At 48.3% G+C, this 20,585-nt stretch overlaps 1 protein-coding gene across 12 annotated transcripts in view; it reads left to right on the top strand.

Annotated features, from left to right (window-relative positions):
- Positions 1-20,048, top strand: part of COLQ (collagen like tail subunit of asymmetric acetylcholinesterase) — a 76,729-nt gene extending 56,681 nt beyond the window's left edge. For 11 of the 12 annotated variants that reach the window (XM_073223473.1, XM_073223470.1, XM_073223471.1 and 8 more), the window contains 5 exons: positions 13,540-13,676; positions 14,518-14,637; positions 15,073-15,193; positions 16,572-16,698; positions 18,580-20,048. In XM_073223473.1, coding sequence (XP_073079574.1) covers positions 13,540-13,676; positions 14,518-14,637; positions 15,073-15,193; positions 16,572-16,698; positions 18,580-18,649 — 575 coding nt within the window. In that variant the 3' untranslated portion in view covers positions 18,650-20,048. The remainder of the gene's footprint in view (positions 1-13,539; positions 13,677-14,517; positions 14,638-15,072; positions 15,194-16,571; positions 16,699-18,579) is intronic. The other variant, XM_017650137.3, reaches the window with a different exon arrangement.
- The last annotated feature ends 537 nt before the right edge of the window (positions 20,049-20,585 follow it).

Raw genomic sequence — 20,585 nt, 5'->3', positions numbered from 1 at the left:
ACATGGTGAACGAATTCTTACATAGTGAATGAATTCTTACGTGGTGAACAGTACAAGGGCATTCATCACAGAAACTCGGTTTTGATCACACATTATGAACTATAAACAATCAGGTCAAATATGAATATTCGTTTGATTTTTATACTTGATTTATATGTTGATCCCACATTTCTCCCTTTATTATTATTATTTTTTTAATTTTTAATAAAATGCTGAAGTGGTAGATAGATGCAAGATAAAGGTAGAAAACATAGTTTAGTGCTGTAAGAGAGCAAATGTAGATGATCAGGTGTGTGCCTGTGGACTAAGTATTAATCCAAGCTAGACAAGGCAGCAAAACATTCACGGATGCAGAAGATTTCTCTCAAAGCAGGGGGAATGAGGTTCTGAGCCTCACCTCTGTTGATCCCCAATTTCTCACCTGATGGCCCCCCTGCGACTGTGCCTGTCTTAGGTTGTTCCTCCCTTGAGGAATCTTACCCGTCTCTGGCTAACCAGTCATCTTCCAGGGCCATACAGGGAAATGTAAAGTTGGTAAGTGAGAGAGAAGCCATATTGTTTGAAAAGGTTAGCTTTTTACTTCTTTGCAGATTTATGCCCTGTGGCTTCTATGCCCAGCACTTGTCTCGAGGTATCTTTACCACCTGGAGGAATTATGATATTCGGCAAATTCGATATGAGGCACGAATTCTATTTAAGAGTTGTAATTAGGAAGGAAGAAGAGAAGCTATAGAGGTAGCATATGGAAGAAAACATGGGAGGATTGATTATTTCATTGACATATCTTCTTGTAGAGTACCTTAAGCATGTATAGGTTTTGAACTACTAACTAATTTGCACACACATATTAACACAATAGGAATACGGTGATATAAACATAGCAAATCTATAATTACCATCCATCTCCAGTGAAGCCAAGAAAACCATTTAGGCACCCTAGGCATTTGTGAAAATTTGTCTATGATATGATAGATATTGTCCAACTGTACTTGAACAGTCTGAGAAAAATCAGACAAATTAAAGCAGCCCGTTTCTGGGATCTGTTCACATCCCATATGTTCTTTTAACCATAGATAGTCTATAGTCATAAGATTTTGGAGTGCTACACCTTACACCCCTCCCAACTCCTGGTTGAGTTCCAACAGTACAGATCCGGTTAAATTCGTTGTCTCACTGTATGCACATGCCAGCCTAGACATCTCCCTCCTCATTCCAATGGCAAGTCCAGGAAACGGTGGGGTGGACGCAGCCACAACCGCAGCATCACCCAGATCCCTGTGGAGGCTTTTAGATGATCATCCCCCGGCACGAGTCCTCCAGAGAGTGCTGATGCCGGAAGCTCCTCCTCATATCGTATCTTAGTTCATTTTCTGGGTAGCCAAGCTAGGCCTTGATCTTCTGCATAGAAACAAACAGACCCTTTGCCCACACTTTGACATGCCCTCTATACCACTGTGCAGAACTCATTGGAGGTCAGCACACAGGGACTACTTTTTTTTTTTTTTTTTTCATTAAGAGAAAGGAATATTATCAGAAAAGAGTACCTCCATAGCTGATCATCTGACACCCTTTAAGTGATCAACATTAAGGATATTTAAAGCATGCGTTGATCTTTGATTTACCAATAGTTTTATCCTATCAAAGAGTAATCCCCCTTTTCTTTCTTTCTTTCTTTCTTTCTTTTTTTTTTTTTTTAATCTTTAATCTACACTTACATGAAGAGTACTATGTTTACTGTGCTCTCCCCTATATCAGGTCCCCCCTAACAACCACATTACAGTTACTGTCCATCAGCTTAGCAAAATGTTGTAGAATCCCTACTTGTCCTCTCTGTGTTGTGCAGCCCACCCTCCCCTTTCTCCCTCCCCGCCATGCATGCTAATCTTAATACCCCCCTTCTTCTTCCCCCCCTTATTCCTCCCTGCCCACCCATCCTCCCCAGTTCCTTTCCCTTTGGTACCTGTTAGTCCATTTTTGGGTTCTGTAATTCCGCTGCTGTTTTGTTCCTTCAGTTTTTCCTTTGTTCTTATACTCCTTAGATGAGTGAAATCATTTGGTATTTCTCTTTCTCCACTTGGCTTATTTCACTGAGCATAATACTCTCCAGCTCCATCCATGTTGCTGCAAATGGTTGGATTTTTCCACTTCTTATGGCTGAGTAGTATTCCATTGTGTATATGTACCACATCTTCTTTATCCATTCATCTACCGATGGACATTTAGGTTGCTTCCAATTCTTGGCTATTGTAAATAGTGCCGCAGTAAACACAGGGGTGCATCTGTCTTTCTCAAACTTGATTGCTGCGTTCTTAGGGTAAATTCCTAGGAGTGGAATTCCTGGGTCAAATGGTAGGTCTCTTTTGAGCATTTTGATGAACCTCCAAACTGCTTTCCACAATGGTTGAACTAATTTACATTCCCACCAGCAGTGTAGGAGGGTTCCCCTTTCTCCACAGCCTCGCCAACATTTGTTGTTGTTTGTCTTTTGGATGGCAGCTATCCTTACTGGTGTGAGGTGATACCTCATTGTAGTTTTAATTTGCATTTCTCTGATAATTAGCGATGTGGAGCATCTTTTCATGTGTCTCTTGGCCATCTGTATTTCTTTTTAGAGAACTGTCTGTTCAGTTCCTCTGCCCAGTTTTTAATTGGGTTATTTGTTTTTTGTTTGTTGAGGCGTGTGAGCTCTTTATATATTCTGGACGTCAAGCCTTTATCGGATCTGTCATTTTCAAATATATTCTCCCATACTGTAGGGTTCCTTTTTGTTCTATTGATGGTGTCTTTCGCTGTACAGAAGCTTTTCAGCTTAATGTAGTCCCACTTGCTCATTTTTGCTGTTGTTTTCCTTGCCCGGGGAGATATGTTCAAGAAGAGGTCACTCATGTTTATGTCTAAGAGGTTTTTGCCTATGTTTTTCTCCAAGAGTTTAATGGTTTCATGACTTACATTCAGGTCTTTGATCCCTTTTGAGTTTACCTTTGTATATGGGGTGAGCCGATGGTCCAGTTTCATTCTCCTACATGTAGCTGTCCAGTTTTGCCAGCACCATCTGTTGAAGAGACTGTCCTTTGCCATTGTATGTCCATGGCTCCTTTATCAAATATTAATTGACCATATTTGTTTGGGTTAATTTCTGGAGTCTCTAATCTGTTCCACTGGTCTGTGGCTCTGTTCTTGTGCCAGTACCAAATTGTCTTGATTACTGTGGCTTTGTAGTAGAGCTTGAAGTTGGGGAGTGAGATCCCCCCTACTTTATTCTTCTTTCTCAGGATTGCTTTGGCTATTCGGGGTCTTTGGTGTTTCCACATGAATTTTTGAATTATTTGTTCCAATTCATAGAAGAATGTTGCTGGTAATTTGAGAGGGATTGCATCAAATCTGTATATTGCTTTGGGCAGGATGGCCATTTTGACAATATTAATTCTTTCTAGCCATGAGCATGGGATGAGTTTCCATTTATTAGTGTCCCCTTTAATTTCTCTTAAGAGTGACTTGTACTTTTCAGAGTATAAGTGTTTCACTTCTTTGGTTAGGTTTATTCCTAGGTATTTTATTCTTATTGATGCAATGGTGAATGGAATTGTTTTCCTGATTTCTCTTTCTATTGATTCATTGTTAGTGTATAGGAAAGCTACAGATTTCTGTCTGTTAATTTTGTATCCTGCAGCTTTGCTGTATTCTGATATCAGTTCTAGTAGTTTTGGAGTGGAGTCTTTAGGGTTTTTTATGTATAGTATCATATCATCTGCAAATAGTGACAGTTTAACTTCTTCTTTACCAATCTGGATTCCTTGTATTTCTTTGTTTTGTCTGATTGCCATCTCTAGGAACTCCAGTACTATGTTAAATAACAGTGGGGAGAGTGGGCATCCCTGTCTTGTTCCCAATCTCAGAGGAAATGCTTTCAGCTTCTCGCTGTTCAGTATAATGCTGGCTGTGGGTTTATCATATATGGCCTTTATTATGTTGAGGTACATGCCCTCTATTCCCATTTTGATGAGAGTTTTTATCATGAATGGATGTTGAATTTTGTCAAATGCTTTTTCAGCATCTATGGAGATGATCATGTGGTTTTTGTCTTTCTTTTTGTTGATGTGGTGGATGATGTTGATGGATTTTCGAATGTTGTAACATCCTTGCATCCCTGGGATGAATCCCACTTGGTTATGGTGTATGATCCTTTTGATATACTGTTGAATTCTGTTTGCTAATATTTTATTGAGTATTTGTGCATCTACATTCATCAGGGATATTGGTCTGTAATTTTCTTTTTTGGTGGGGTCTTTGCCTGGTTTTGGTATTAGGGTGATGTTGGCTTGGTTTCATAGAATGAGTTTGGGAGTATTCCCTCTTCTTCTATTTTTTGGAACACTTTAAGGAGAATGGGTATTATGTCTTCCCTGTGTGTCTGATAAAATTCCGAGGTAAATCCGTCCAGCCCCGGGGTTTTGTTCTTGGGTAGTTTTTTGATTATCATTTCAATTTCTTTGCTCGTAATTGGTTTGTTTAACTTTTGTGTTTCTTCCTTGGTCAGTCTTGGGAGGTTGTATTTTTCTAGGAAGTTGTCCATTTCTTCTAGGTTTTCCAGCTTGTTGGCATATAGGTTTTCATAGTAGTCTTTAATAATTCTTTGTATTTCTGTGGAGTCTGTCATGATTTTTCCATTCTCATTTCTGATTATGTTGATTTGTGTTGATTCTCTTTTTCTCTTAATAAGTTTGGCTAGAGGCTTATCTATTTTGTTTATTTTCTCAAAGAACCAGCTCTTGGTTTCGTTGATTTTTGCTATTGTTTTATTCTTCTCAATTTTGTTTATTTCTTCTCTGATCTTTATTATGTCCCTCCTTCTGCTGACTTTAGGCCTCATTTGTTCTTCTTTTTCCAGTTTCAATAATTGTGATGTTAGACTATTCATTTGGGATTGTTCTTCCTTCTTCAAGTGTGCCTAGATTGCTATATACTTTCCTCTTAAGACTGCTTTCGCTGCGTCCCACAGAAGTTGGGGCTTAGTGTTGTTGTTGTCATTTGTTTCTATATATTCCTTGATCTCTATTTTGATTTGTTCATTGATCCATTGATTATTTAGTAGCATGTTGTTAAGCCTCCATGTGTTTGTGAGCCTTTTTGTTTTCTTTGTAGAATTTATTTCTACTTTTATACCTTTGTGGTCTGAAAAATTGGTTGGTAGAATTTCAATATTTTGGAATTTACTGAGGCTCTTTTTGTGAGCTAGTATGTGGTCTATTCTGGAGAATGTTCCATGTGCACTTGAGAAGAATTTATATCCTGTTGCTTTTGGATGTATAGTTCTATAGATGTCTATTAGGTCCATCTGTTCTAGTGTGTTGTTCAGTGCCTGTGTGTCCTTACTTATTTTCTGCCCGGTGGATCTATCCTTTGGGGTGAGTGGTGTGTTGAAGTCTCCTAGAATGAATGCATTGCAGTCTATTTCCCTCTTTAGTTCTGTTAGTATTTGCTTCACATATGCTGGTGCTCCTGTATTGGGTGCAAATATATTTAGAATGGTTATATCCTCTTGTTGGACTGAGCCCTTTAGCATTATGTAGTATCCTTCTTTATCTCTTGTTACTTTCTTTGTTTTGAAGTCTATTTTTTCTGATATTAGTACTGCAACCCCTGGTTTTTTCTCGCTGTTGTTTGCTTGAAATATGTTTTTCCATCCCTTGACTTTTAGTCTATGCTTGTGTTTGGGTTTAAGGTGAGTTTCTTGTAAGCAGCATATAGATGGGTCTTGCTTTTTTATCCATTCTATTACTCTGTGTCTTTTGATTGGTGCATTAAGTCCATTTACATTTAGGGTGACTATTGAGAGATATGTACTTATTGCCATTGCAGGCTTTAGATTCGTGGTTACCAAAGGTTCAAGGTTAGCTTCTTTAGTATCTTACTGCCTAACTTAGCTCACTTATTGAGCTGTTGTATACACTGTCTGGAGATTCTTTTCTTCTCTTCCTTCTTATTCCTCCTCCTCCATTCTTCATATGTTGTGTGTTTTGTTCTGTGCTCTTTTTAGGAGTGCTCCTATCTAGAGCAGTCCCTGTAGGATGCCCTGTAGAGGTGGTTTGTGGGAAGCAAAATCCCTCAGCTTTTGCTTGTCTGGGAATTGTTTAATCCTGCCATCATATTTAAATGATAGTCGTGCTGGATACAGTATCCTTGGTTCAAGGCCGTTCTGTTTCATTGCGTTAAGTATATCATGCCATTCTCTTCTGGCCTGTAGGGTTTCTGTCAAGAAGTCTGATGTTAGCCTGATGGGTTTTCCTTTATAGGTGACCTTTTTCTCTCTAGCTGCCTTTAAAACTCTTTCCTTGTGCTTTATCCTTGCCATTTTAATTATTATGTGTCTTGGTGTTGTCTTCCTTGGATCCTTTGTGTTGGGGGTTCTGTGTAATTCCATGGTCTGTTCGATTATTTCCTCCCCCAGTTTGGGGAAGTTTTCAGCAATTATTTCTTCAAAGAGACTTTCTATCCCTTTTCCTCTTTCTTCTTCTTCTGGTACCCCTATAATATGAATATTATTCCTTTTGGATTGGTCACATAGTTCTCTTAGTGTTGTTTCATTCCTGAAGATCCTTTTATTTCTCTCTATGTCAGCTTCTATACGTTCCTGTTCTCTGGCTTCTATTCCTTCAATGGCCTCTTGCATCTTATCCATTCTGCTTATAAATCCTTCCAGGGATTGTTTCACTTCTGTGATCTCCTTCCTGACGTCTGTGATCTCCCTCCGGACTTCATCCCATTGCTCTTGCATTTTTCTCTGCATCTCATCCCATTGCTCTTGCATTTTTCTCTGCATCTCTGTCAGCATGTTCATGATTTTTATTTTGAATTCTTTTTCAGGAGGACTGGTTAGGTCTGTCTCCTCAGGTGTTGTCTCTGTGATCTTTGTCTGCCTGTAGTTTTGCCTTTTCATGGTGATAGAGATAGTTTGCAGAGCTGGTACAAGTGGTCACTGGAAGAACTTCCCTTCTTGTTGGTTTGTGGCCTTCCTCTCCTGGGAGAATAGCGACCTCTAGTGGCTTATGCTTGTCAGCTGTGCGCAGACAGGGCTTCTGCTACCTGCCCGTTTGCTATGGAGTTTATCTCCATTGTTGCTGTGGGCGTGGCCTGGCTGGGGCTACTCCTCCAAAGTGGTGGAGCCCCATTGGAGGGGGAGCGGCCCGGAGGCTATTTATCTCTGTAAGGGGCCTCTGTGCTCCCTGTTGCCCTGGGGGTTAGAGTGCCCAGAGATCCCCAGATTCCCTGCCTCTGGTCTAAGTGTCCTGTCCTGCCCCTTTAAGACTGCCAAAAAGCACTCTTCAAACCAAAACAACAACAGCAACAATGAGAGAGGGAACAGAAAAAAAAAGGAAAAAACACACGATTTTTTTTTTTTCCTCAGGCGCCGGTCCCAGGCACCCGTTCACTGTTCCTGATGCTCTGCCTCCCTAGCACCGGGGTCCCTGTCCCTTCAAGGCTTCCAAAAAGCACCTGCCCACCGGTCCCGCAGGGAAAAACGCGCGATGTTCTTTGTCTTCAGGCGCCGGTCCCAGGCACCCGCTCACCGGTCCTGCTGCCCTGCCTCCCTAGCACCGGGGTCCCTGTCCCTTTAAGGCTTCCAAAAAGCACTCACCAAAAAGAGAAAAAAAATGGGAAAAGTGCGTGATTTCCTCCGTCCTCAGGCGCCGGTCTCAGGCATCCTCCCACCAGTCCCGTAGGGAAAAATGTGCGATAATCTTTGTCCTCAGGTGCTGGTCCCAGGCACCCGCTCACCGGTCCCGCCGCCCTGCCTCCCTAGCAACGGGGTCCCTGTCCCTTTAAGGCTTCCAAAAAGCACTCGCCAAAAAAAAACCGCTCTGGTTTCTTTCCACCCGCTGGGAGTCGGGGGGAGGGGCGCTCGGGTCCCGCCGGGCCGGGGCTTGTATCTTACCGCCTTCACAAGGCGCTGGGTTCTTGCAGGTGTGGGTGTGGTCTGGATGTTGTCCTGTGTCCTCTGGTCTCTATTTTAGGAAGAATTTTCTTTGTTATATTTTCATAGCTCTATGTGTTTTTGGGAGGAGATTTCCACTGCTCTACTCACGCCGCCATCCTGGCTCTGCCTCGGCATGTTCAACTTTTATGCAAGAGAGAGAAACACCACTCTGGCTTTGTTTTAGCATTCTGGAGAACAAACATAGGAGAGAAAGGGATAAAATTACACTGGTCATATCATTTATACTTAGGTGAAAAATAACAGGCACATGTTTCATCAACTCAATACCTTTTTCCAGAAAAATGTTTCCTGACTCCAAGAAATTCTCTTAAACCTAGGAATAGAAATGACTCTGCAGATTTTTCTGTCTTGCACAGTGTTTTGGGAGTCCTTATTGGTTTGTGCCAAATATAGAAAGAAACCATAAGTCAAAGTCCACCATCACAGAGAGCTTGGGTACACTGCTACCTCATTTTACCTTGTTTAATTTGATGAGCTAAGCCCTCAATTTTGTCAGTTCCCTGGTCATCTCAAAGGGAGACCTTTCATGCCTCATTGTCAGTATAAACACAACACCCTAGACCCAAGAAGACTATTTCCTAATGGGGCAAGTTAAATGATTGTCATTCCAATTTTTTCTTAAGAAAATAAATACATTTAAATATCTACCCCCTGGGGGCGGGGGTGGGGGGTTATGGGACTATATTCTCAGCTATATCATGTGATGGTCAAGACATGTCATGTTTTGTTTAATCCTTTAAAGCAAATTAAAGCTGGCTCTGGGACTTTAACCTGCCAGGACACCAGGAAAATTGAATCTCAGGCATTACTGGGGTTGTTTCTACTCCTCCAACTGCCACAGAAGACATGGACAAAGATCCTGGGGAATTGTGGCAGAAAAACGTCCAGCATTTGCTCTGCCCTGTTCGCCTTTGAAATGCTTGTTGTCTCAGGCCATGTGGGTTATGGGCATCTGGTGGCCTCTGTCCTACCGCCATGCTTGGGGATCGGGACATTTCCAAGGCTGGGAATCCAGGTTTCTGTGGTTCAACTTCCTGTGTCAGGAACCCTCCCTCCTCACATTCCTCACACCCTGTCTCCCCACTTAGGAGTGTTTCTCTTTTGAGAACAGAAAGGCAGACATCTTCAAATAGTACATGTTTTCAGCAAGGTCAAGAAAGCACAGTCTTGCTACCTCCTTGAAATCCAGAGAGGAAATGCTACTGGGAGACCAATTAATATGACCCTAAGTTATCCTGCACACATACTTCTGTTTTGTTAAGGGGACTAGATTTGAGATATAGCCCAGGCCATGTGTCCATGCCCTATAGTCTGTCTCCATGAGTTGACTGGATGACCCCAGTGGGGGCTGACAGGGGTCTTTCTAATTAGTCCTCTTCCTTGTTGGTTCTGGCTTGCAGGCCATTCCCTTCAAGCCCCGTGACCCTGGGCTGCCTACCTGAGACTGAGAGCATGGCCTGATGCCTCGGTTTTGCCTTTGGAAGGAACTCTTTTGACCCTTGGGATATTTAGGGGCTCACAAAACTGAGTAGCAGCCAGGCAACATAGGTGGGGGGTGGTGTGGATGCATAGGTATGTCCTTAGCGAGCTCAGACCTTTATGGCTTCACTGTGTGCACCTCTTTGTAAAGGCCAGCCCTCATCTGACTTGAATCCTGGGGGCATCCTGAGGCGAGGGGTTGGGTGAGAAGGGCAGGGCCTGAGGACCCTCTGCAGCTCACTCAGACGCCCACTGTTTTGTCTTGTTGGTCTCTGAGGTTTGCAACCCTTTAGCAGGGCCAGCATAGTCCTATTTTCTCCCTTGGTCTTCCAGCTTGTTCTCATTGAACCTAGTATGCCCATTCCCTCCTCCTGCCCAGCGCCCATCCTCTGCCCAGCCCCCAGCCCCACTACCCTCTGCACTGTGCTCTGCTTCCTGCTGAGCTGGAGCACGTCCAACAGTCTCCCTGGGCCCACGGCTGAAATGGCATTCCTGTTAGCCTCTTTACCCAACAAAGTGTGCGCCTTCCCTCAGTGAGGCCCTCCTGGGTTCCTCAGGGGATGCGTCTCCTTCCCCCAGGCCCCAATCCCACATTGCCTCTCTGCCATCCACCTCCACTGGTAACTTTTCTCTGCAGATGTGTTCTGTTTCCTTCTATATGGCAAGTCCTTGAGCCAACGTCTGTGGCCCAGTTGGCTCTGCATTCACGGGGCAGGTCCCTGTAAGTGTTCCTAGATCTGTCCCATCTGGTTACTGCAGAGCAGCCAGGCAGGATGCAGGCCAGCTCTTTGCCTGATGTCCCCTCCTGTGCTTTCCTTTGAGTCATTTCCTATCTGGGGAGCTTCCAGAGTGAGGGGCCTGAAGAAAATGGGGCAATAATCCTGCTCTTTGGAAACTTTGAGGGGGGATAAGGAGAGAAGGAAAAAAAGACCTCTCTTGTGTGTGGGACCAGCTGGATATCCATCAGGATTCAGAACAGGCCCCCAAAGTGATTCCTGAGACTACCTTTGAAGTCTGGCAAGCTCAAACTCACTTAGAAAAAAAACATGTCTACTACACCCAAGATTCTGTACAGTACTTGCCAGAGCTCCAGGACCCCTGCCCCAAATCTGTCTTGGGATGTCCTTGGGCTCTCTGGGCTACAGGTTAAACTCCCCCCGTCTAGTCCAACCCTCCCTGTATAGGTAAGAACTTCGAGCCTCAGAGCTGGTGACTTCCCCAAGGTGGCAGCGCTGACTGGTGGCCACCCTGGTCCAGAATCAGTCTGTGACTCCTGGTCCCGAGACCTTCCCACTTAGCCAAGCAGCCTTCGTGGGGCAGAGTGGGACCCGGAGTGATGCGGAGACCCCGCGTCTGCCTTCCTCTGCCTCCTGTGTTTCCCTCTCAGCCCTGCTCCCACTGCGGCCTGCGGTGATGCAAAGCGCCTTGGGCAGAGGTGGAGAGCCCGCTCCCCGGCTGTGCAGGCTGGCGGAGAGGCTGGCCCAGGGGACGCGCCCAGGAGGCTGACGTGGGGGAGCCTGGGCTGCTGTGTCCTTCACACGGCCTGGCAGGAAGCCAGCAGGGCAACGGGTGTCCCGGCAGCTGGGAGGAGGCGACAGGGAAACTGCAGCGGTGGCAGGAAGCAGGCTCCTGGCCACATCTGTCCTCCCGGGGAGGCTGCCCTGGTGCTGGAGTGCAGTGCTGGGGACTGGACGGTGCTGGAGGAGGCGGAGCCCGCGTGAGCCTTTCATCGCCCAGGTTACAGAAGAGGGGTGGGGCAGAGAGGGAATGAAAGCAAAAATGCCTGTAGGATGTAATTTGCAATAACCCAGTTACAAATCTAGCTTAGTCTTTCCTATGCTCAGGCAGGGAGTAAGTGACTCGGTGTGGTACCTGGGAATTGCCAGCTTCCTGGGACCATCAAAATTCTTGGACATTTGCCTTTTGAATGGCATAGTGCTAAGTCAGACATGAATCCACATCTCAGCCTCACCACTCATTAGCTGGATAATGGAGCAAACTCCTGAATCTCTCAGAGGTCATGGTTTTAGAGGAATTGTGGGGGTTGCAGAGCCTGCCGGCAGGCTGCCCCAATACTACTCTCATGTGCTTGGTTTCAGAGAATTCCCACCTCAGTTTCCCAGGTGCTTATATTCCTGGGCTGGTGGAGTCCATCTTCCGGGGCTCTGTCGAAAATATCAGGACACAAGACTGGAACTCTTCCCACAGGATAGTGCTCATATTTCTTGTTAGAATGGACAACCGTAATTTGGTATAAGGTGTTGGCAAGCCTCCCTTCCCCTCCTGACAGCAGCGTTCTGGTTTGGGGCATATCTGCCCACCAGCGCAGGAAGGCTCAGGGTGTGGGCATCCTCCCTCGGGGGTCCCCTCCTGCAGCAGCTTCCTTGGGGGCCTGACCAGACCTCTTCCCTCACTTTATTTCCTGCCCTCTGGGATCTGCAAACTGTGTCCCCAGTTGCTGGCTGCCCTGGCTGTTACACAACCTGAAACCAATGACCGGCTGGTCTCCAAACTGTCCCTTATTTTCCCAGAACAAAGGGCACTTATTTCCTTTCTCAATCTCCATCTTTAACTCTCCTTCTCTTCCTGTTGGATAGCTCTTGCTCTGTCCACTTTTCTGTCAACTGGAGTGTGGCTTCTAGCTTTTTCTGAAGACCTTTTCTTTCCAGTGAGTCTGCATGCATTCATTCATTCATTCAGCAAATGTCCACTGCCTGTACTGTGTGTCAAGCCCTGGTGAATAAAAACAGGCTCTAACCCTGCCCTGTGGAGCTTACATTCTACTGGGGGAGATCAAGGTTGATCAGGTACTCTCACAATGTATAGAACCACAGAGATAAGTGCTGTAAAGAAAAGGCATAGGCAGCTAGGAGAGTGTATCTAAGGTGAGCATTATCGAGTGTGAGGTTCATCCCTGAGGAAGTGATGTTTGAACCCAGGTCAGGAGTGAGCCAGGAGGCACCAGGGCAGGGGGAGAGGATGATGCGGAGAACAGTCTGGTGGGGGAATTACTTGCGCAAAGACCAGTTCCCCAGACGAGTGGTTCTCAACCTTGGCCTGCCTTGTGATCTCCCCAAGAGCTTTTCAAAGTATGGATGCCTCAGTTCTGTTCTCAGCAGTTTTGATGGAATTGGCCTGGGGTGTGACCTGGGCATCAGGGCCCTTAAAAGTTAAGGCAAGAACTCCTGCTTTAGCAGGTCTGCCTCATAGGGCTGGGAGTAAACTTCCTGATAGTAGCTTTTCAGGATATTCTTCTCAGTACCAGGCAAGAATAAATGGGCTGATCATTTTTAAACATTCCATTTTCTTCCAGAAGAAATCAAAGAAACCCACTTTCAGAAATTCCTTTGAAGATCCTATATATAAGAACAAAATAAAATGAGTTAAAAAATAATAAAAGTTATCAGTCAGCAATGTATTCATCAGCAAGAAGTTCCCATAAATAATGGCCTAGAAAAAGGGGGGGCATTGTTTTCCTCATACAGCAAGGAAGTCCAGAGATGGACAGTGGCTGGCTTTGGTTCAGCCTGTACGTGTCACTCTCAGGGCCGCATCCGCCAGGAAACCCTGATCTTTCCTGCATGCTGGCTTCTCTTCTGATACTCACTACTTCATGGTTGCAGTATGGCTGCTGCAGCACCAGACATCTTGTTTTTCTTCAAGGCAGGAAGGAGGAGGAAGCTGTGTTTCCATCAGTTATATTCTCCCTTATCAGGCTAGACTGTTCCAGATGCCCACCCTTCTCCCATGGCCAACACGGCAACACACGGTCACCTCCAGATGCATGTATAATGCCTATAGCCTAGTCTCTAAAGTATAGAAAAAGGGGAGGGAGAAAGAGGGTTGGGAAAGGTCCTGCCACACCCATGTGATTAAGGGACCCACAAAAAATATCACCTCCTCCACATCTGGGATCAAAAGTGCCCCTGAACCTCTCCCCTGGTCTACTCTGGAGTCCTGTGGATTTCAGCCATCTTTCTGCTGTGAAGGTTGCTCACATCTCCCTGGGCTGTCTGGCCTTCTCTTCCTTCGCTCTGGTGACATAGCAGTCTGTTGCTTCCTAGGACAACTTGTAATAGGACCCAAAGGGGACAGAGGATTTCCGGGGCCTCCAGGAAGATGTCTCTGTGGAACCCTCAACGTGAACGACCCTTCCCACGGGGAGTCCATGCCCGAGCCCAGCACCCCACGAGTTCCTGTGGTAAGGTGCTGCTGGGAAAAGTCAGGGGTGCTTGTGCATCAAGACCTCTCACCTGATCCTTTCAAGACTTTATAAAAGCCTTTTAGTTAAACTTATTTCCCCCATTATCCTGGGTACAAACTCATTATTAGGACTTTATAAAATGAGGAAAAGTCAAAAGAAGAAAAACAAATTGTGCACTTGGTTTTGGGTCCATTTTGGAGTATTTTCTTTGTCTTTTTAAGAACAAAAAAGTATAGACAATTTCAAATGAATACAGGAAACTAAATGAACCTCTATGTACGCTTCACCCAAATCCAATTATCAGCTCGTGGCTAATCCTTTTTCCTTGATTTGTCTTTACTTTCACTCACCACTGCACCCTGCCGCCCCCACATTGGGTTATATTGAAGTAAATCCTGGACATCATTTCATCAGCTGAATGGTGCATGATCATCCATCACATGGCTATGCTGCGATCTATTTAGCCAGTGCCCAGTTTTTCACTAATGTAAATAACACTGTAATGAACACCTCTGAGTGTAAAAATTTTGTTAGAATCATTTCTAGATATTGAATTACTTGATTAGATGACATCACCATTTTATTTAAGTCTAGGGAACATATTGAATGTTTAAAAATTTTACATCATGGTGGATATTTTCATTTGAAAGTTGGATAGCAATTGGATTGAGAAGATGTGGGAATCAACACATTCCTCCCCAGTTCAGGAGGAGTACATATGCAGACTCCCCTCCCATCTGTTAACCAACCCAAGGCTAGAGACTGTTTCCTCCTCCAGCTTTTTTCCTGCCCCCATAGAAGTGTTTTCTGGAATCCTCACCAGTGTGTTCTCTGGCAGATTTTTGTGGTTAACAACCAGGAGGAGCTTGAGAGGCTGAACACCCAAAATGCCATTGCCTTCCGCAGGGATCAGAGGTCTCTGTACTTCAAGGACAGCCTTGGCTGGCTCCCTATCCAGGTATCCAAAGGAGGGTACTCAGGACACACACCCATGTCCCCTGCTCCAGGGAAGGGGCACATCATAGAGGAAAGGAAGGCCAGCTTTGGGCCTGGGCAGACCTCCCCGCAGTCTGTGTGCCCGGAAGGGCAGGGCATCCTGCCTGGCTTTGTCTCTGAGCAGCTGTCCATGGCCCTGCTCCCAGATAGAACCTCCTCAAGCCAATGTTCCAGATGCCTCGCCTTTCCACTCTTCCAGGCCTCTGCCTTAATCCAGCACAGCTTTGCTGACCACTGCAGAGCTCTGGGAGACCAGGAAGGAAGCCCTTTCCCACCCAGGAGGCAGCCAAGGGCTGCCCCCAGCAGGGCCCCTGCTGGACCCGGAGACTCTGTCCCCAGCACCAGCGACCCACCCTGCCTGTGCCATCTCTGGTAACTGTGGTGTTTCTTTGGCCAGATGACCCCTTTCTACCCTGTGGACTACACTGTAAACCATGCTGGCTCTTGTGGGGATGGGGTCCTGCAGCCCGGGGAGGCCTGTGACGATGGGAACACCGACATGGGTGATGACTGCATCAGTGAGTGGGACCCCGCCCAAGACAGCCTGAGGCTGGTTGCCATCAGGGTGGAGTGTGGTGGCTTGGGACAATTCTAGAGCCAGAATGAGTATCTCTAGGCTGCTGTGGGAACAACCCGCCCCTTTCAGGCCAGATGTTAACTCTTCCCCGACCAAAGGATCCGGCCCCCAGAGAAGCCACCAGGCCCTCCCTTTTTTCTGAATCCTACTTTTTGGTAAAACCCACATTCCAATCCACATTCTTTATCCAAAGATGAAGGTGGTGCAGGAGCAAAAGGCAAAAGCAAGAAGCCAAGAATTTGAATCAGAACTCATTTTTCCCAGGAGAACCTGGTAGCAAAGCCCTTTCTGGGGGAAGCAGACTAGCCAGGGCTGCTTGGGCTTCCGGGGTGCTGCCAAGACAGGCAGGCAGCATAGTGCTGCAGAGGTGAGACGGAAAGCACGGACTTTCGAGTCAGACAGAACAGTCTGAATGCCAGAGGGGAGGCTTCTCCATGAGTGGGGTTGACAGAGGGCAATTAATGGCTCCAAGCCTCACTCTCCTCAGCTGAGAAATGAGTATGATGGTACCACTCAGGTCTTTAGAGATCCCACGAGCTAATGTGTGTGTGCACTGTCTGGCTGTAGTAAGGGCTCAGCATCCCTTCCCTGGCAGGTGTAAGACCCTGCTGTGAGGAGCCAGAGTGCACTTCTGGATGCAGTCATATTCCCTGCAGTGCGGGTGAGGAGGTTGTGCACTGGGCGGCACTGGGGCGGGGCTGCTGGTTCTCTCGCAGCATAGTTCACTTCCCAGGAGAAGCCCTAGGATGCTGGCTTCACCGGGAGTCCTTTCTGGCCCTGGTGCAGATGCCAGGGTGTTTCTGGCCCTGGTGCAGATGCCTGTATCTTCTTAAATAGAAGATACACAGCAGGAAGGAAAAATGGGGTCACGAAGCCCTGTAAAATGAGGGTAGGGCTAATTCTTCAAGACCCTCCTCTTGCCTGAGAACAGGAACCCCACTTAAGATCATCTGGTTCCCCTGGACACAGGGTTGCCCACGCTAGAAGATCTCTGTAGGCAGACATGAGCCACCGTGGCCATCCCGTGCCCAGCGCTCACAGTCTCCTGACGCTCTTCTCTCGGGAGCTGCAGGGGTCCTGTGGTGTCCCTGCCCCCAGATGGAGATGCAGGCACTGAGGCTGGGAGAGGCCGACTGGCCTGCTCTGGGTCTCTTGGCCAGCAAGTGCAGGGCTGGGCTGTGGCCCAGGTCCCCTTATTCTCCAGGGTGGGGTCTGGGTCTGAAGCTTCATGGAGGCCTTTTCAAGGGGGGTCTGGTGGATCCTTTAAGCCACACGGTCCTTAGAGGCAGAGGCAAGCCTGCCCGCCTGCCCCTCCTCAGGTCTGCACTTCCTGTGCCCCTCAGGCTGTCACCGGGCCTACTGTGGAGACGGTCACCGGCACAAGGGTGTGGAGGACTGCGACGGCGTGGACTTTGGCTCCCTGACCTGCGAGACCTATCTCCCGGGGTAGGGATCCCCTCGCGTGTGGTCAGGACACCCCTGTCTCCCTCCCCTCCTTTTCTTTCCTTCACAAACATTTTTGAGTGCCTCTTAGGTTACTGGTAATTTCTAGATACTGAGGTATGGTGACCACTCATGGTCCTTGCTCACCTGGGGCGGACGGACGATAAACACAGAACACTCATGTGCTCTCTCAGAGTGGCCTGCATGTCACTCAGACAGACACAGCCACCGCTCTGTCCTGGGTGCCCAGGGCCAGCAGCCCCTAAGCTCAGCTGTTGACCCTGGACAAGCAGCTTCTGACCCCCTGACCACATTGGTCTTCTGGGCAATGGGCCTGGGAGGGCGGAAGTATCAGTGGATGTCAAATTGCCTAAGCATCTGTGTGACCTGAATTTTCTGGAGTCCCCCTCCCCAAACCATGGACAGGCATGTGAGTGCAAGCGAGGTGACACCAGCATTTATGTCTAATTTTGCTGGAACATGGCTCCTCCAAGAGAACCCCAGGAACTTAGTAGTCCTGTCAAGGGCCTCTCTAGTTATTTCTGAGACTCTTCAGTGGGTGTTTACTTTGCTCAGGATAAGTATTCTAGAATCCTGGCCTCCACGTGGACATCTTTCCAGCCACCTGAAGGCCGCTGGCCTTATGAAGCACTGAGTCCAAATCCAGCATGTAGCCTCCTGGGTGCCTTTCAGGGCACAGAATGGTACCACGTTCCCCCTAATCCTCACAGAACCAGAGTGCTAGAGGGTTCTGGGGAAAATGGGGAGGCTATTTCCCCCGCCAGCCCATGTCCTGCTTCTCCCTTGGCTCCAGAGTGGGTCAGTGGCCCCTCGCACCTGCTAAGTCACTTGGGCGTCCAATCTTTTTGACCTTTGCTTCCAGCTCTGTCCCTGACCCTCTGGTAGGCTTGGCCTCAGGCCCTTGGTGGCGGTGGGGGACAGGCACCAGGCCTGTCTCTCTGTTGTTCCCTTTCTGGTCTGTCTTCCAAGGGAGTCTCCTTAATGCCCACTCCCCAAAACATGGCTGGGAGAACTACAGACCTGTAGTCACCCCCAGACCCACAGCACTGTGGGCTTGGCCAGGACCCCCCGCATGATGTGTCTGTCTGCACTGTGCCTCATCCCTGAAGTAAGGGTGGGCTCCTTGCAGGCACCTGCCAGAGAGCTGGCAGAAGGTCTGAGCTGGCTGATGGCTCCAAAGACAACTGAGTACAGTTGATGTGAAGCCAGGGTCGCTCTTACCCCCAGGTTCACTAAGGCTACTCCCCTAATCCCTAGAGGCCTCAGGGGATGCTTTGATGTGGACATAGTGTATAACACACTGACCTGACTCGAGTTTAGCACTTGGGCTTACAGAGGTATCAACTGCACTGTCCAAAAGGGTAGCGCCTGGCCACATGTGACTACTATATTAAAATTAATTAAAATTAAATAGAACTTAAAATCCAGTTTGTTAGTCACTCTGACTTTATTTCAAGAGCTCAGTGGCCACATATGGCCAGTGGCTGCCATATTGGATGGGACAGAATTACATTTGCATAGAAACAGTGTGATCTAATGGACACCTTTCAGGCCTTGAAAAGGGAGGGATCCTCTTGGAGATGCTGTGTAAGAGCAAGGCTACCAGACCACCACCCAGATCCCTCAGCTGGGCTCCAGGGAAAAAGCCCCAAAGGCCTGGACTCACCTGCCTCCAGCTCCTCACCTCAAGGGAGAATGAGAACAGCCCCCGTGGGCCCCCAGGCCCTGAGTACAGTGGTAGCGGGGGCTGCCAATCATAGGGTCTGGCAAAGGGCACCAGAGGCGGCCTTTCAGAACTGCGTTTGTTGTGCGGCCTGGGGAGGGGGAGGCTCTCCTGCCGCTGACCTGTGCCTGCCCCCTCAGGTCCTACGGAGACCTTCAGTGCACGCAGTACTGCTACATCGATTCCACGTCCTGCCGTTACTTCACGTGAGGGGTGCGAGCAGGAGGAGGGCGCTGTGCCTTCCAATTGGCAGCGGCCTCCCCGCCCTCATCGAACCAGCCTCACACCATCCTGGTCCAGCTGCCACCTTCGTGTGACAAAAACAGGGCAAACTCTTGCCATTGAGACACCCTTTTGCCTCAGTCTGACTGGAAGATCAGGGCCACTGCCTCCTGTCTTAACCGAAGTACTGGAAAACTGCCACACGGCTGGCCTGGGAATCGTTCCCCATCGCTACCACCTGGCCGACACCCGGCCTATGGTACCCTTTCTCTTCTGGCGTGCTGCTGGCCCAGGCCATGGACTTGGCTGATGGTGTTAGACACACGTGGGCCGCAGGGCTGCTAGAGTCTGCACTCACCCCGTTTCGGGGGCAGCTGGCGTCCATGCCCACCTCTCCATGCCTCTTATCTCCAGGAGGAGGCATCTTCATGCAGGGCAGCTGGGTCTCACTCCAGGCCTGCGAACCGCAGAGCAGGAGGAGGGTCCATTCTCTCTGGGGGTCTCCCAGCTCTGGGCCCCTGGAGGGTCCTCAACTGACCAGAGCCCGGCACAGCCTCATGTGGCTGCAGCTCCCCAAGAAGACAGCCAGCTGTCAAGAGCACTGGAAGGCCGCCAAAGCCGCACTCTGCCTGGCTGGAGGTGGAGCCTCAGTGGGGTGGGCCTTATGCTCTTTTCCCACAGGGGTGCCTCTCATGGTTCCACCCTCCCTGGCACCATCTTGACCTCATGGCTCCCTGCACTCTGACCTCTGCCTTGAAGATGCCCCTCATGTCCATTGCTTGTTCAGGAGCTTTGCTGGCAGAGTGATGTCCTGAGTGCACACCTGGGCAGGCTGCTGGTGTTTCCTCAGCCCCTGGGGGAATGCCACCCCGTGTCTCCCCCTCTGGGCCCTTCTCCTGGGTGCTCAGGACAGAGATGGCATCTGTCCCGAAGGCCAGGGCCTGTGTCTCTGTGACGCATAGCCTGGCCCTCCTGTCTGTGCCTGAGTCTGTTTCTACAGGACCATGGGGCTGGCATGACTGTGGGCCACCTCACCACCATCTTTCCTGAGGGGGCCAAGCTTTGTGTTGGAAGGACTTCCTCCCCCGTGGCAAACCTCAAATGGGATTTGCCTGTTTATGACTCTTGGGCTTTTGTATGGAGCTATTTAATGTGCCTGAGTCCTGGGAATTCAACAGACAGGAGTTTCTGGCCCAGTGGGCCATCATGTTGGTGGTCTGTAGAGGGAACAGCCTAAAGGTGGGGTCATCCCAGGTGGGCACATTGATCAGCCCGGTTCCCTTTGCCTCCACTGCAAGGTCCTGGGTGACGATGCTACCACGTAAAGCCATCCCCTTTATAGCAGGGTCTCCAGATGGGAAGTCAAGAAATAAAGGTGGTTCATTTCCCCACTGTGGGTCTGTCTTCCCTGCAGGGTTGGGGCCAGAATCCCAGCATTGCTGGATGGAATGAGGGGTCTGAATTCAAGTCTGTTTCCCAGACTCTGCAGAAGGTTCTAGAAAGTGGAAGCAGTCCTGTTCCCTCAGAGACAATGGAGGAAACAGGTCTGGAGATGTGGAGGGATTCCTGAGATCACAAAGCCCAGTCTCACTAGCCCAGTCCCAGCTAATCCTGGCCTTGTTTTAGGACCTTATTTAGGATGACACAGAGGTCCTGTACTGCCCTTGGACCTGGCCAAGAGGGGCCCTGACCTGGGTCCCTTACCTTGGAGGGCACTAGCGTGGCCCACCTCTGGTCGTGACCCTCCCCACAGGCCAGGGAGTCCATGGGGCCATGTGACATGTCCACTGGAGCTTGCTCGCCTCCCCCCAGACCATGCTCCAGGCACCCAGGAAACCAGTTTCCACCTACATGATCCTGAGCCTGCTTCCAGGGCCTATGCAGGCCTCTTCCCCATGTCTGTTCTCCTGAGTGTGACCTGTAC

Source organism: Manis javanica, chromosome 15, assembly GCF_040802235.1.
Source record: "Manis javanica isolate MJ-LG chromosome 15, MJ_LKY, whole genome shotgun sequence".
Classification (NCBI taxonomy): Eukaryota; Metazoa; Chordata; class Mammalia; order Pholidota; family Manidae; genus Manis; species Manis javanica.
Note: the sequence above shows the minus strand (reverse complement) of the source record. Positions and strands in the feature narration are given on the sequence as shown.